Source organism: Anthonomus grandis, chromosome 8, assembly GCF_022605725.1.
Source record: "Anthonomus grandis grandis chromosome 8, icAntGran1.3, whole genome shotgun sequence".
Taxonomy (NCBI): domain Eukaryota; kingdom Metazoa; phylum Arthropoda; class Insecta; order Coleoptera; family Curculionidae; genus Anthonomus; species Anthonomus grandis.
This window is the reverse complement of record NC_065553.1, coordinates 22,074,182-22,091,814: the sequence shown is the minus strand read 5'-3', so window position 1 is coordinate 22,091,814 and position 17,633 is coordinate 22,074,182. Positions and strand designations below refer to the sequence as shown.

Here is a 17,633-nt window from a genome sequence, read left to right as displayed (position 1 = left end):
TATGTCTGATTGTATCATCAGGCAATCAGACAAGTTTAAAATATGTAAAAATAGCTTCAGGTCGTCTGCAAATAATAGGAATTTGCAAAATTTGATAATACTAAAAATATCGTTAATAAATAAATTAAAGAGTAGAGGCCCCAAATGTGACCCCTGAGGCACCCCTGAAGTAACCAAAATAGGAAGTGAAAGTGAACCCCTTACATTAACGAATTGTATCCTTTTATGTAGGTAACTATTTAGCCAAGAAAGAAACCACTTAGGGAAACCATAGCATCTTAATTTAAAAATGAGCAATGAGTGGATGACTGTGTCAAAGGCCTTTGAGAAATCAGTATAGATGGAGTCGACCTCATGACCCTTGTCGAAAGCCCTGACAATGAAGTCATGATATAATACAAGGTTTGTAGAAGTAGATTTACCCTGCCTAAACCCATGTTGCTCGTTGATCAAGAGACCTCTACAGTGCCAAGTAAGATATTTGTTCAGGATAAGCTCAAAAAGCTTAGGGATAGCAGATAACATAACAATGGGCCTGTAATTTTTTATATCATCCCTGTCACCATTTTTAAATACAGGAGTTATAAAGCTGTCACGCCATTTCTCAGGAAAAGTTTGTAATTTTAAAGACAACTTAAATAATGTACACAAAGGTCTAGACAAACTATAAACACATCTTTTTAGGAAATAGGTAGAAACATTATCAGGACCATAACTCAGTTTGTCCTTAAGACCAAATATAGATTCAAAAACCTCAGACATGGTGAACTGGATAAAAGGCATGTTGACAGAATTTGCTACTGGAAAATTAAAGTTACTGAGATCAACCTCATCAGAGTGATAAACACTAGAAAAATAGATAGAAAATAAGTTTGCGATATCCTCCCCCGAATCTGCTGAAATATCATTTAAATGCATAGCATTTGGGATACCATGACTTTTATTAAGGGAGTTAATATGATTCTAAAATTGTGTGGTGTCAGATTGAATTGACTCATTTAAGGTAGCAATGTAAGATCTATAGCATTGCTCAGTATGGACTTTACATTGAGTACGTAGGTTAGCAACCAGGATATAATCTTTAGCTAAGTTAGTACTTTTGAATTTAGCATGAGCAGTCTTTTTTGATAGAATAAGATTCCCTAATTCTGGGGAAAACCAACGAGGAAACCTGGCATACAAAACTACTTCATAAAAGTTATTCACTGAATTATCGATGTCTGAATCATCAAAAATACTAATCCATTCCACTAACGAAAAATAATCATTCAACCTATCATTAACCCTAATATCGCAAAATGTTGCTAAGTGGTAAAAGTTGTTCGGAAGAAGATTGTCTAAAGCTTGTTGAACAGTTATTTTATGGCACTCGTCAATACTATTAAAAATCAGATCCAGAAATACACCATGATTTGGAATATTGTTAGATTGTCGCATATTCAGATAAGAAAATGATTCACAAACTATTTTGGCTGGATAGGTCAGTGCGCACTCAACTAACAGACCCTCTTCAATTGAGTAATTCCAAGTGGCTAAGGGTAAATCTAAATTGTAATAAAATGTAAGGGTAAATCCAAATAGAAATACAGGTATATTGGGAAAATTGTCCTTAATACTTTCAACTGCTCAGCAATGGACACGGTAGACTTCTTCTGAAGAATTAGGAGGAAACACAACCCAAAATATTAGATAGCTCACCATAATCCACTTGAACAAAAATGTGCTCCACATTTAAGATATCGGTCTTGAGTTGTTTGGCTTTAAATTTATTGTGTACTAACATTAATACTCCACCACCACGTTGTTTAGTACTAGTTAAGGAATTACGATCTAGCCTAAAAATCTGATATTCAGAATTAGCTAATTCATTGTCTGAGTAATGTTGATTTAGCCAAGTCTCAATCAAAATAATGACATCATAATCACATTGCAATATTGCACCACGAAGTTGATCAAGTTTAGTACCAATGCCACCCAGATTCTGAAAATAAATAGATATGGAGGTTAATGTGTTCGGTTTTTTGGTAGTGGCTTTTTGGTAATTGATGGAGAACCATTTATGAATTTAATAATTAAATCAGTCTCTCCTTCTTGTTCTCTGCCACGTAGCTCAGATAGAACAGCTTTGAACTGTTCTTGCTGAAGCTTTGTTTTATCATAGCCCATTCTTATGTTATCATCAAGTCTATTTCGGAAGCCTGCCCTACTCGTAAAGCCTTTAAAACATCATCCTGTGCGATGCCAACATTTTTTAAGATGGGGGCGAGTACAACATTGTCATTGTTAATTCTTTCTTGCATACTGCTCCTTCCAGACTCAGGAACACCATAAACCATTAGATTGTTCGCCCGCTCTGCACGATCTTCAATTTCATGTAACATTGATTCCATGTTAGCAGGAGCACCAAAGTTCTGTTGAGATGTCTGCTGTTTTTTTAATGTTTCCACTTCATCCTTTAGGGATTTAATCTGCTCCTCCAGTTGAATAAATTTGTTTGTCAGCAGAGGAATTTTTTTGAAGGAGAGCACATAAGCATCACAAAAGAACAGAATAATGCGTTTCTGCTTAACTATGGCTCTCTGCTCACTTGCACAAAGACCGGAACATTTCTCATCCAAATGAAAAAATACACGGCAGCTATCACATCTAGGGGCTTTCTCTATGTGATCATCATTGATTGGCTTTAAACACTTGTTGCAGGGCTTCATTATTCACAATATAACCTTACAAACTTTACTTAGAAAAACTCCAATAAAAACAAAATAATTGTGTAGAATCAATATGCTACACACACAGTTGCGACTTAGCTCTTTAACTTTAAGAAAAATAAGTTTTAGTTTTTGCTATAATATTAAAATGAAATAGAAGTCAATCAACCGTGGTAAAAAGGAGCAGCATATGGAATCACTGTTAATACAATTTATTCTGTATATTTCTATATATACAGAATATTCTATTCTGTATATTCTATTAATAAAACGTTTTTTTTTAGAGTATGATAAGATAAACCATACAAATTCTCCAATATGACTGAAGCCACAGAATTTGTCAATATAAACGAGCAAGCCATAAAAGTCGAGGAAGGAGCTGAAAATGTCACCGAAATCCAGTCCTATTTGGCAGGATTCCAAAAAGAAATCGGAGATGGGAATATTGGATCTAATGCATCAGGTACCTAAGTCTTTAACTAGCCAGGTTTTAACAATCTTTAATAGTCCTAATTTTTTCTCTAACAGCTTCTTACTAGAAATTACTTAGATCAAGTCAGCCTAATAAATAGTATTTTTTTTATGAATAGCGCTAAAACTTAGAAATGAAATTGCCCCGATAAGGACCTTGAAGAACTAACCAATTTTAATAATAGTTGTCTTTTCATTTAATGTAGGTTTTATTATGTCTGACTATACTCGTGTGTACCATATTGTAAAAGAACCTTGGTGAACAGCTGGTGATGAACACGTTTGGCCAGATCTATAAAAATACTAAATATACTTACTTAAGCTGTACTACTTTCTTTAAATAATGCAAATTCAATTATTATGGTATAGACTTTGAAGGCATGATTCCAGTTTCATAGATTTAATATAATGAGATTAACACATATGTATGTATCATTTTTTAAATCAAATCAACGCAAATGTGGTCAGTTCATGCAATACCTTCGGAGCTGATGTCAGAAATGTATTTGTTTATTTACCAGTGGGCATTAAACCCAATATACTATCAAATTAATGTAACCATTTTTATAAATTATTTTAGAATAGAAGTTGTTTATTGGTATGATACAAATATGGATTTTTACATGTAAACAGTAAAACACATTGGTTTACATACTACGCACTTAGTTAGTTTACACAAGTTAGTTTAAAATATGGCAGTTTTGGATTTACTCCTCAAAGTCATAAACAGTACAGTTCAGTACGAAGTTCTTTATATTTTTTTTATATTTTATTTCGTCAAGTTTCCTAACATGTTGGGGAAGAGAATTACAAAACTGTAAGCCACAAAAGGTTGTGGTATCTCCGAATCTTGTAAGGCGAAGATGGTTGATAACTAGGTTGTCCTCATGCCTAGAGGAGGGTAGTTGTATACGATCCTGATGAGTTTTAAGAGAGTTTTTTATCTGCAGATCAGTATGACAAACATTAGACATTGTAGGGCGTAAACAAATAAAAATGTTAATATCCCAAGTCTTATAAAGGTCTGACGACAGTCCCCTCTGAAACCTAGTTGAGCCATAAGCCTTAAGTACCTTCTTTGTAATTTAAAGATTATAAGCCTATGAGAAGAATGACCCCATTCTAAGATACTTTCTAATCAGGTACAATAGTTTAGAGAGCCTAGCGCAGACTTATTCTATATGGTACTCCCAAGACACTGCTGAGCTCAGGTAAACAACCAAAAATGTCACCTCATTATTACAGCTACTCCATTAAAGAATGATCTTGTTTTTGCCTTCTTAAGGTAAGGAATACCGACTGCACCTTGACCCTATTCAAGCACAGTTTGTTTGCAAGAAATCAGTTTGGAACACTAGACATAAACTCTATTCTTGACACATTAATTTCGGAATGATGGTATATTGTGTAAATGGTGGTAACATCTGCAAAATATATTAGACCTGTGACATCTTGGAGACAGGCCAAATTGTTTACAAAAATTACATACAGAAACTTCTCCTTTATAGTGTACCTTTTGAGAGTGTTCTGCTAGGTATGACACTATAAGCTGAAGACTGCCTTCCTGAAAGCCATAATGAGAGAAAACATGTTATGAGAACCATCATCAAAAGCTTTTGTGGTACAAGAAGCATACATATCAAGATCCTCTTCAAAACCCTCTTGAACCTGACTCACAAGAAGTTCTGCTCCTTTTGTTCCTAAAACCAAATTGCTGTTGAGTGAAAAGATTGATTTTTCAATGGTCAGCTATTTGCTTCTCAAAGACAGGCTCAAAAAGGAGCGATATTGGTCGATATTTTGAGCATTCATCATAATATCCTTTTTTTTTAAATAGGAAGAACTTAAAGTATTTTTCAGTGTTTGTGGAAAAAATATGAGAGTCAATGGCCTAATTGATAAGTTTGGCGAATAGATAGATAAAAAGTTTTTTTAAGTATTCTTTATTTTTGTATTTCTATCATAACAATCCTGGCATCTGTTTGGCTTTGTTAATTATCTATCTTACCTCATTAAAAGAAACTCTGGAAAAATAAAAACGAACTTGAGATGCATTTTTATTCAGGTACTCTGGAGAATGTTCATTTGGTAGGGAAAGACATCAGCCACATTATAAAAAAACTGGTTATAATTTTCAGCATCAGCAAGTGTGTTGACATCTTGTTTGTTGCAGGGGTTGTTCTGTATAACCTTCCACATAGAAGACTAAAGGTTATTAGAATTTAAAATATTTTGGCGATATGTAGATCATGCTTTTGATAACTCTAAACAGTATTTTGATCTATAGTCTTTTACTGTTTTTAAAAGCATGAAGATAGGATTTTGCGTGTTAAGAATCAGAGATGGAATATCATGATTTATGTTTTAATACATGATAAAGAGAAAAGATCCCTCTTCAGTAATTGGCCTGTACTTTATTTTGTGTTTACTGGCACCTTGAGTAGCTTATCAAGATAACATCATAATCAGATAAGTGCAGGGAGAGACTTATTCTATTGCAAGAAATGATTGCCCACTGAAAGTTGGCAAAGACATTATCGAGGCATGCTTTTCCGCGAGTATTAAAATTTGCAATGTCATTTAAATCAGCTGTTACGAACATGTTTTTTATGTCAAGTGCTCGCTAGTCTTTTGTATAAAAATACATAAAAATCTCCTTACATTAAAGTTGGCTTTGCTAGATTGAGCTTACTAAGAACTAGGTATGTTTAAAATATCTAAAAATAGGTCAAAATCACCTATAGGAGATTTATAGATGGTGATTATGTGTACATCGCACCATATGCATGATCCATATTGAATCCATAAGGTGAGGATGAACTAATTTGCCGTAGAGAAGCTTAATGGAATGAACTCAATCAACTCAAAGTTTTTTATACATTTTATTATGAAACCCAGCATCTATATAGAGATTTTGAAACAAAAGCTATATTTTGAGAAGAAGTTTGGAATCCAACATAATTCCCCAGGTCCCTCACACTAGGCTCAACGTCGATAGTACTCTCCTTAAAGAATAGACTAATTATAATAATAATAATAGAATAATTTATATGATTTGCAGCACAACAAAAAATCATAAATTGACATTTTTTTAAATATTTAAGTCCATGTTGTTGATGATACACTAAGCTGCAAGTCTGTCCAGATCTTCAGAGGTTGACACAATCAGCCTTATTTGTAAGCCTACAATAAAACTTAAAATCATCTGCAAATAAAAGATGTAAAAAGCAAGAACCAATATCTTTGATATAGATATTATAAACAAAAGCGGTTTCAGGTGGGATCTTTAAGGAACTCCAGAGGGTACCTTACAATCATTAGATTTGAAATTACATACTCTGACAATCCGCCTACGATCTGTTAATTAACTTCTCAGCCAATTATACAATAAGCCACAGTTTTTTAACAAAGTTTAATGATTTAATAACTAATATCTTCAAATTACTGGATAACAAAAGTGAGCAGAATCTAAAATTAAGTTGACTTGCCTGAGATAAAGCCAAATTGTCCATTACTTATCCTAGAACCAAGATAAGATACCAATTAATTATGTACCGATTTCTTGAAGTTTGGGAATTGAGCCGAGAATACTTATAGGCTGATAATTTGTAGCTTGCTTGTTATCTCCAGATTTCAAAATGGGTCCGTGTGAACTTTCTGTTCCGTTTTCATTTCAAGATTATTAAAAAAATTCTGTTGCATTTTCAATACATATTATGTTTATTTTCTTATTCAGATAACAAAGAAAAATCGGACGTTTTCTCGGGCAAAACTTGATTGGCCTGTTTGGTAGTCAAAAATAAGTCGAAAAAAGGCACATGAAATAACGCCAAGGTTTTTTTGTTAACCTCCACCAAAAAATCTGGAACGGCCGTGGTTTCGTCCATGTGAATCTCCTTCAGAATACCCCTCTTGCATCTCTTCGCCCTCCTGAAACTCACTTCCTTGTCGAGTAAATACTCGATGAACATCAAGATGTTCTCCCTGGGCAGATCTATAATGTCTTTGCTTCTGAAAAAATACACTTTGTACCCCTTGAGAATCGTAGCCTCGCCCAATATGGCAGCCGGCCACAGCTGGTATTTTTTCTTTCTGGCCAACACCAACTGGAAGGGGTTATAACTGATTTTTTTTATTTTAATATGTTAAAAAGAAACATAACTTACCAACTCGGATTGTTGTAACCAATACTCTCGTCTGAACTGGAATGTTGTGCTGGATCCGGGACAAATGGCACGAAAGGGGTTACCATTCTATGCTACCATGCACTGTATTATATCGTTTCTTTTTCAATCTATAGAATGCTATAATAACATTTTACTATTGTCACAACCATTCTTAAAAAAGTCTCTTTACTCTATAAGAAATGGCCAGTTCCTCGGAAGATCAAGAGGAGCAGCCTCAAGAAGGTACTTACTTCATTGACCAGGCGGGACACTATTACTTCCAAGCAAAAGGAGAGTCCCAACCAGTTATGACTGTCATGTCAGCATTACCAGAGCAGGCTACAGAAGAGGGCGAAGGCGAAGAATTCATTCTTAGCCAGGATGACGATGAGGAGGAGGAGGAAGGCGTCGAAGCCTCGGAGGAACCTGAAGAGGTAAACGAACTTTTTTTTAATTGTTGATGGGGTACGATGATCGTCGTAATCTTAAAGCGGAAATTTCTTAATTTGGTATTTATACTTGTTCCGGTGTTTCCACTGAAATTTTGATTGCTTAGGCATATTGTTACACGTCACTTTTTTTAATTCTATTTGTCATGCTAAGGTTGGCGGTTGTCAGGGACTAAAGGGCGTTCAAAATTGATATTAAATTTGTCCAATGAAAGTTAAGAATTTATAGTTTTTGCATTAAGAGTAAATCAAATTTATTCTCGTTTAAGGAGACTGGATATAAGGAGAGTAATCGCCGCGCTTTCCAAATCAGGTACGCCTACGTAAAATTGAACGATAACTGGGTTCGCAGAGTAATATATGTATAAATATATCAGAACAGAATATAGACATTAATGGATAGATATATATTTTGTTTTATAGCAGTAACTACTTATTAGGAATGAAGTTCATATTAAAGCATAATCTTGACTAGGTTGATATTGTTGGTACCTTGATCTTGCAATTGTGAGGTTGTACAGGTGATTTCTTTGGGTTGCCTTGGCCAATGTCGATCTGAAAATTAGAATAAGACTTTATTATGTGGATGTCTGCAAGAGTCAGTTGAGCAGATTTTGCTGCTCTTTCTTTTCACATAATTTTATTGTAGGAAAAGTGTAGTGAATCTTCATTTCAATAAAATAGTAAACAAAGTAACTGTCAAACCCTAATATTGATTTTCTTCTCAAGACCTCTTTAAGTTTTATTGTGGCTGGTACATACTTACAGTACTACTTATTTCATGCAGGAATTGCCTATATTTTGAGTAAGATTCCAAGGTTGACAGATGACTTAAACATGGTAAAATCTGGAGGGAATCCATTTTGACAGATTTGGGTTAATGGGTCATTTTTCAGCCGAGAGTTGAAGGCTTCAGCTGGTTTCGCTTTGAGCGGATTTACAAAGGAAATACCTTATCTAGGTCTGATTTTTTTTTGTGAGTTAAATTAAAGTTTTGCCGAGGGCAGTTTTAAAGAAACAGACTAAAGAGTTTTTAAGATTTCCTGTGTTATTTTGTCATAAAAATTCCAAAGAAAGGCCACATTCCAACCTAACTAAGTTGCACATGGCACATGGTCAACTTATTCTTATAATTTTTCTTATAACCCATTTAATATTTGCATTTATTTTATTTTAATTTAAAGTTTATAAAGGCATCCAACTTTTTAAAGCGAAATTTTTTTCTCATACTCAGAAATTCCTCAGTTCAGTTTCTCACATGTAGTTTCGTTTTTAGGCCTTTTTTTCTCTTTCTTCTTTTCCTATTTGTCCCCTTATAATATCAGTAATGACCAAGTGGTCATTACTGATATTGTGAAGGATTTGATGGAATTTGATGGTCTGAGCTCCATCGAACACACTTGAGCTTCTTCTGGATATCCTGAAATCCATCACAGAGTGTAGTACTGTCTGAATCACTTTGTCCAACTACCACAGAAGACACTGTCCTTCCTGAGACACACCAGATGAGAAACATTTTTTCTTGCTCAGATGATGTGAACAGGAAACAATTATAAATAACAAAGATATAATAATTATGAAAAATATTAAACTTACAACCTACAATGCCGACACTAAATAATTTAGTTTCAAGAGTCTGTGAATCCAACCTGGTAGCAGCAATATCATGTCTAACTCCAAGGAAAACACCTCCACCTTCTTCTACACTCATAAGGTCTAGATTTTTATCCTTCCTGAAGACTAAATATTGCTCGTTAAATAATTCACCGTCGGATAAATTCTCCTGATCTTCACATCTAAATGCAGATTTGTAAAATTCCTGCATTGTTTTAGTGTTGAAATCTCGAGTAATCTAATATGCAACTAAAATATCTCGTAGTTGTTATTAGTATGTTAGACTACCTGACTAAATTAAATTTTCTCTACGTAAATTCATGATTCTGGGTATATCAGTTTTTTAAACAACCTCAGATTCTTCTTCATTAATCCCCTTGGATACTTCCTGTTTTAGTTTCCTGTACTCCCGAAGTTGCTTGTCGGTTTTATCCTCGCCAAGAGATAGATGCTTAAACTAGGAATTGTTTTTAAAATGTTTGGAGATGTGTATAACAAGGTTTACCAGATTTACAAATTAGTTACTTTTAATGGGCGAACAGTTTTAGTTACCAGGTTCCCCATGCGTATTAGTTTAATAAATTGCCCATCATTGTCTGAATAACTTGGGAAATAGTGTACCCTAAGGACACTGTTAGTTACACTAGCAATAGTTTCAGTGCTGTTAAAAATCATAGATTTGTTTTTACGATACTTTCTCTCTCTCAAGATATTCTTTAATAATATAAACAACCCTGTAAAAAATATTATATCGCAACCCAATGTTTGTGATTCCGTCAAATTTCAAGCTTTAACAGCTAAAACCTAAATTAGACATCCTAACCATTACTCCCAATGCCCTAATTTTAGGTACCACCATCCTCAGAAACCGGCCAAAACAACCAGATACTAATAAATTCCGGCAACGCTTTCCAACGAGTTACCGTAGTCCCTTCAGATGGCAATTCGGGTGAACTTAGTTATGTTCTTATTGTACAAGATCCGGATATAAAAGAGGGAGAAGGAAACGATGAAGAGGATGATCAAGATATGGCAGGTAAACCTAAAAAAAATACAACTTTACTTTTAATGTTAAGGATAGATGACTTGTTAAGGTCAAGTTTTGAGCTGCACGCCGTGTCTTGAACAATTCAATCGGTCGCAAAAGTCCCCGCAACCCTATATGATTTAACCTTGTTGCCAATTTTAAGGTCTTTTAAAGGTCAAGGATTTTTTTGTTACCTCAACGTCGGAGAGAGCGGGAGAGCTTTACGTCCGAAGTAATTTTTTAATTTGATAACCTTGACAAGATCAAACGTTTATAATGATTATAACAGAAAATCTACTGCATTGATTTGTCTCATATTTTGTATAAAGATTTTGCACACAAACGACTTAGTAATCCTGTGTTGATGGGGAGGTCTTTATCAATTTTTGTTAAAGATCATCTTAATATTATATTTAGAAGAATATGCTTAGACCTTGGAAGTATCTTGTGGTGCAACATGTGTCATATGAACATCCACCTATTTCAAAATAACTGGCTACTCACTACTGAGGACTTTCAAAATTATCTAGAAGAACTGCATTTTCAGAATATTGAAATTTTTATGAGGCATGTTAAAATTATTTTTGGGACCTTAATGATCATTATGCTGAAAATTATTTTACAATGCAAAATTTCTTGGAATTTTTTATAAATTCGGTTACTCGGCTTCTCTAATTCATATCTTGACCATATTTTTGTGTTACAAAATCTAAGAAATACTCATTGGAATTTTATATCTTTTATTTTAGAAGAAGACATTAATCCAATCTTTCTTATATCTGACAATAAAATCATACAGAAAAGTTAATTAAATTTAAGGATGAATGGTCTAAGTTAAACATTGTTAAAAATTGTTTAAAGCAATTTAACTTGTCATTGATTACAAAGTATTAAGTTCATGCACTGACTACCGCTTTCACTTGTAATCGCATAATAGGCCTAAAAAACCAACGTCATCTATCACATTAATATTTTTAATGTTGGAATTCAAATAACGATAGAAGTGCATATTTTTTTCTAAATCTAAAGGACAATAGGTTGCAGGTCCTTGCTTGAAAACGTGTAGTTTTTTTTACCTCTATTTACTATAGAATTACAAACCGTGGAAGAACCTTGAGATTCCTTTAAATAACCGTTGCAATCTCTGAGAGAGGTGCAAATGACTGAAGTAAAATTACTTCAAATGACATTAAAAATTGTATGGAAAATATGATTATTGCAAATATTTGGATAGAATGTTGAAAATTAATTAAAATGCCTGGAATAAGATTTAAAATATCACAATTAATACAATTTCTGAAAGACACGGATTGCTTGAAGTAAAATAGTATGTTACTTTTAATGCCTGGAAGATATATAAAATGGCTAGACGGGCCTGAAATTAACTGAAAAATTAAAAATTTGAAATGTCTGGAAGATTGAAAAAATAATCAAGGGTCTGGAACAAAAAAAAAATGAATTCAAACAGTTACAATAAAGAAAACATATTATATTTTTTCCAAAAAACCAACAATCACATAAAATTCAGCGATGTACGGTACCACCAAGTATAACAGATTTTTCATTTCGTCAATTTTTTTGTTAGAAACTTTCCAAAAATCAGCATAAAACTGACTCTTTCAATTATTTGAGTAGTGAATTCCATAAATACTATTTATACTATACTATATTAAAGCTACTATACTGTGATATATTCTTTCAATTAAATTTATTTAAACTTTTTTTCGTAATTTTTAAATAGAGTACTCGACACTGTAATAATAATAATAACGTTTATGAAACAATATACATAATATACTTATTAACCAACACAATAAATAAAAAAAATATAAACGTTTAGAAATATCACTGAAGCACACTATAAGCACTTGTGCGTGATTTGTAGTTACGTAATCCGGTAAATGTCAAATTTAGGTAATTATCTCCTTATTGGGTAAACAGACTATTACCGGGTTAGAAAGTTCGTTTCAGGGTACACTTAGAACAATATAAACCTGTAAGTTAATATTTCAAAACACCCTGAAACAAAAAGCATCTATTGGATGTATTTAAGATTTATTAAATCATTAAAAACTTCTCTATCCTTCAAAAATATCCAGTTTTTGGCTTTGCGTTTAAAAGAGTTAAAGCCTTCAACCATCCTTATATCATTTGGGAGCATATTATACAATCTCGGGGCAAAATATTTTAAGCTCTTCTGTCCATGAGTTTTATGAGTCGTGATTGGATATGCCCAGTTGTTTTGTCTAGTAGATGAATTTTGGTTGATATTTAACTCTATCTTGTTTTTATTTATATATTTAAGGATTTCTAAACAATAGAGTTGACGCAATTCTAATATCTTACTTTCAGAAAAGAGATTATCAGTGGGATATATTCTGTCTCTGTCAAAAACGATTTTTAAAAACGATTTTTGAATTGATTTTAATTTTTGTATATGTGTTTCAGAAACGCTTCCCCATCCCAAAATACCATAAACTAAATGACTTTCTCTGTATAAGAGACATATATACAATTTTTAGATGTTCGGTAGCCAAAAAGTCTCCAAGGTACATAAATTTTGAGAGAAGTCCCCTTAATTTCTGAACAATTTCATCCACATGAAGGTCCCATTTTAACAAATTGTCTATTTTTATACCGAGATATTTAAAAGATGTTGCTTCGGGTATTTCACAATCCCCAATCTTAATGTTGCCAAGCCTTTGAAGGGAACTTCTGTAAGTTGCAAAAGACATGTAGTTAGTTTTTTGTATATTTAAAGTTAATTTATTGTGTTGAAACCAGTTTTTTAATTCCACAGTCTTTTTTAATTTGGGTTGTTATAATTTGCCAAGACTGATCCACAGAGTAAAACGGTGTCATCTTCAAAACTAACCAGCGTGCCATTTAGTTTAAGCTTAAGCATGTCGTTTATATAAACCGTAAAAAGTAAAGGACCCAACACAGTTCCCTGGGGTACTCCATACCTAACATCTCTTTCACTGCTTATGGTTCCATTAAAGTCAACACGCTGCGTTCTATTTGTAAGGTAGCTTTTAAGCAAATCGAAAACTGCCTCGTAGTCCACAGCTGTGTAGTTTTTTTAAGAGCATCTCATGACAGACAGTAGCAAATGCCTTAGAAAGATCCACGAACAGGCATAAGCAAGCTTCACTATTATCTAGTGCATCAGATATTTGTAATGTTAAAAGTTTAATTGCATCCTGCGTAGATCTTCCCTCCCTGAAACCAAGTTGCAAGTCTGATAATACATTAAATTTAGTTAAGAAATTTGTTATTCTTTTTTTAATTAATCGTTCAAAAACTTTTGAAAATGTTGATAAAAGTGAGACAGGTCTGTAATTTGATATTTCTGTTTTATCGCCATTTTTATATAAGGGTTTAATAGTTCCGATTTTAAGACAGTCCGGAAAGCACCCTGTATCAAACGACTTATTTATTATTCACGTTAAAATCGGTGAAATTTCTGTCGATATTTGTTTTAGGCATTCACTTCTTAAATTGTCCCATCCAGGAGATTTTCCTATCTCAAGGTTCATTATAGTTCTATTGACTTCAAAGATTGACACGTGCCTTAAAACAATAGAATTTTCTAGATATTGAATGTCGTTCTTATAGTTTGGCAAGTTTTTAATCTTTTTAGCAAGATTCTCACCTAGGTCGCTATAGAAGTTATTGAATTCATTTGAAAGTCTGTTTCTCAGTGTATACATTACCATTTGTTGTTTTTATTTGGCGTATTTCAGTCTTTGATTTAGTTTTATTACAAATTTTATTTATGCAGTCCCAAAGTTTTGATTTTGACGAAGAATTTTGGTTTATTTGCATTTGAAAATATTGTTTCTTATGCAAAAATATTATCTCTATATGCGTTATATTTATTTTTAATATCTATATTATTCGGTTGTTAAAGTAAGTCATTGTATAGTTTTTTTTCCATAATAGTTTTTTGTAGATTAGAGTTTATCCATTATTTCCGAAAATGGTTTTTGTTTTGTTTAAATTTTACAACCATGGTATTCCTTTCTAAATAGAATTGCAGTTTATCTACAAAAACTTTCATACTTGCACTTCCATCATTTGTGGCATTAACTTCCCATGTTTCTAGTATCAAATCATTCTTAAGGTTAGTATAATTTGTGAAGCGTTTAGTTTGAACTGGTTTTATTTCATTAAAATGTTGTAAAAGGAACAAATAGTGCTACTGGGTAGTGATCAGTAATATGATTTTGAAAAACAAATGATTTGGAATTTTCTAGTAATGTACTTTGACCTTTAAAAAAGATATAATCAAGATAAGTACTAGATCTAGGTCGTATGATTTTGTTTATGAACGATCTAAACTGAAATTGCGCTAAAATATATCATGTTAATGTCTCCTATTAGAAGGTGTGTTTTGTATTTTTTATATTTGTCCAAGTATATGAGCAAACTGTTATTAAATGATTTTTTTTCTATTTATGGAGATTTGTATATTCCTGTTATAAGAATTTGTTTGTTTTCATAGAGTACTGTTAATTCATAATTAACTTTTTTATTTCATATAACTGCTACAGACACTTTTTTCCTGTTTATTTTATTATGTAATGTATTATTGTTTCTGTGGTTTGGTATTTTTTATTTTATTTTTAAAAAATTTAAAAAATATATAATTATAAGAGTTTACTATTAAAAGTGTATTTATCACCTAGAATAAACCTAATTTCTACAAACATCAAACAAAAACAGAATGAAAAATGTATTATAGTCTAAATAAAGGTTACATACTAAAATATTATGTGTCCTGGGCAAGGAATTGTTTATTCTAAAACAAAAATGCTCACAAAATGGTTGAATAACGCATGATATAAGGCAAAAAAAGCATTTTAGGGATAGATTGTAAATAAATGCCATAGTAGGAAATAAAATAATGCAAAGAGTAAGCAATAGAGTTATCTTTACTGCAATCGTCGATTGCAATAAAGAAAACTCCTGAGAGATGTGGGAGCATTTAAAAACATTAATTCCTGGAAAAAAAATGCTTTAATACTGAATGATAATAAATTTGAAAATCAATCAATAATTTATATTAGAGGAGTCTTGGGAGAAAGTTAAAAATAAAATTATCCTTAATCTGGACGGGTTCAAAATTGATTTTAAAACTGTCAATTGTTTGAATAAAAAAAACGTTATATAAGGCAAACCAGGCCCTCTATATAACTCCATTGCTATTGGAATATTACCATTGGTAATTACATGAACATCCAAATACTTTTACACTACTAGGACACGCAATCCCAACCATACAAGAACGTAACAGGATAAACATATTCCACTTCCTTAGTAATAATAATTAAAATTTTAACTAGATTAGTGATACTGGTCCAAAAGCATATAATATATAACCTATAGAAATCAGAGGATGTCTGCAAAACCATTAATAAATTTAAAAAAGTATGGCAAGCAAATAATTTTTGAAAAATGACTTTGACAAATTATATAGTAGTCGCACACACAGTCGTTCAAAACATCTAGATGCTTAGTGAGACAAATTCTTTAGGTTATTTTTTAAGAATATAAGGATATCATATAAATAAATATACAAATTAATTGCAAAATTTTCCCTCTGTGACCTTTAAAATTGACAACAAGCTCGAATGCAATCACCGTCAAAAATGACTCCTTAACTCCCATTATGATGGGCAACTTGTGTCGGTATTCCCATAATAAAACGAGTCACACATGAGTAAACCGATTGACATTGATTTCATATTATAGTTTACGACTTTGACGACCAAGAGAGCAGCTCGGTCCGCATGGATTCCGACTTAGAAGACGACAAGTCGAAAATCGTGAAAGTGGTGCCGCGGAAAAACACCCAAACCGTTACCCAGGCGTACATGTGCAACTACTGCAACTACACCAGCTCGAAACGGTATCTGTTGTCCCGTCATATGAAATCGCACTCGGAGGAGCGACCGCATAAGTGTAGCGTGTGCGAGCGCGGTTTTAAAACGATCGCATCGTTACAGAACCACGTGAACACGCATACCGGCACCAAGCCGCACGCGTGCAAGTTTTGTGAGGCGGCCTTTACTACTTCCGGTAAGTTTGCCTTAAAAGTGTCCGTAACTTAACCGGCTCCTCTGGTTGTCCCGGTTACCGTTCCATAACTATACACTTTCTGAAATTTGGTTCGGTTATAAAACGCGGTTCCTGAAGAATTGGTTGCAAATGTCAACCGAAACGACCGATATTTTTTTTTTGGTACCTTCGGTTTCTCCTACGGATGTGGTGGATTAAACTTATTTATATTTTAAAAAAAAGTTAATTAAAATTTCATATTTTCATACCGGGTAAAAGATATTTAATAAAAAATGGATGAGAATTTTGTTATTTGCACTAAGAAAAATGACTTAGGTCAGTACAATAATGAAAATATAAGGGAAAAAAGTCCTAAGCCGACATATGTCTGTCTTACTTACTGTAAAAGCGCTCGACCCTCGTCTACTAGTTGTATTATTACAAGTTGTATTTGAGGCCGATCTTCGACGCTTTTACAAGTTAAAAAGGACCTAAGTCGACTTACGACACTTCTAAGTTATAAATGATGACGATCACACGTGATGCGTCACCATTTATAACTTTTTCTAGACTTAGGCCTTTTTTCCTTGGAAAAATTTAAGTAATAGTCGCATAAAACATGCAATTAAAAACAAACGGTAAACTTTTTTAGATTTTCGTTTTCGCAGATAGATGTGCAATCCACTTGGCTATCGATTGATATAAAAAACTCATTTTCGTCAAAAAAGTGACAGAGATGACTTAAATACTTCCTTGACTTGTACGGCAGTATAGGTAATGGACATTTATTGCTAGTACCAAATTTCAGGCAGGCGTCGCACACTCAAATAGTGCGACAATATGCACATTCCAGTCAGGGCATCACGACGTTGTCCAGTATAATGTTAAATAAGTGATTTGGGACAATATTTATTGTTTAGAATAAGCCGTTTTCTATCGAGAAATTTTTATTAACGATTACGTTTGGATGCACAATTAATTATTCTAGACTATTTTGGTTGTTTAATTCGGGATTGACTTGTCACATATTGACATTTGATATTGATAATCCCGTTTCTGATTGGTGCTGGCAAGATTCAGTAGAGCCTCTAACATGACATTCTTCGGCCACAGTGCTGTCAGCGGTTCAATTGGT

At 33.0% G+C, this 17,633-nt stretch overlaps 2 protein-coding genes across 4 annotated transcripts in view; one reads left to right on the top strand and one right to left on the bottom strand.

Moving 5' to 3' along the window:
* Nucleotides 1–17,633, top strand: part of LOC126739279 (transcriptional repressor CTCFL) — a 48,171-nt gene that overhangs the window by 13,807 nt on the left and 16,731 nt on the right. For both annotated transcript variants that reach the window (XM_050444895.1, XM_050444896.1), the window contains exons 2-5: nt 2,993–3,171; nt 7,544–7,779; nt 10,258–10,444; nt 16,193–16,519. In XM_050444895.1, the coding sequence (XP_050300852.1) occupies nt 3,027–3,171; nt 7,544–7,779; nt 10,258–10,444; nt 16,193–16,519 (895 nt within the window). In that variant the 5' untranslated portion in view covers nt 2,993–3,026. The remainder of the gene's footprint in view (nt 1–2,992; nt 3,172–7,543; nt 7,780–10,257; nt 10,445–16,192; nt 16,520–17,633) is intronic.
* Nucleotides 6,881–7,745, bottom strand: LOC126739287 (uncharacterized). Of its 2 annotated transcripts, none has more exons than XR_007661585.1 (3): nt 7,597–7,745; nt 7,346–7,483; nt 6,881–7,285 (listed from the first exon to the last, which is right to left on the bottom strand). XR_007661585.1 is itself a non-coding variant. In XM_050444909.1 (3 exons), the coding sequence occupies exons 2-3, from the start codon at nt 7,429–7,431 to the stop codon at nt 6,908–6,910; spliced, it is 480 nt and encodes a 159-aa protein (XP_050300866.1). In that variant the 5' UTR covers nt 7,432–7,483; nt 7,597–7,745; the 3' UTR covers nt 6,881–6,907. The 2 variants fall into 2 exon arrangements, 1 of the variants encoding a protein (XP_050300866.1); XM_050444909.1 differs by having other exon boundaries at nt 6,881–7,301.

Bases quoted from the DNA above. Each gene is read 5' to 3' on its own strand.
- LOC126739287 (XM_050444909.1), bottom strand. From the start codon at position 7,431: ATGGTAACCCCTTTCGTGCCATTTGTCCCGGATCCAGCACAACATTCC. The intron at 7,302-7,345 runs GTAAGTTATGTT...AAAAAAAATCAG, and splicing joins GGTTACAACAATCCGAGTTG to TTATAACCCCTTCCAGTTGG.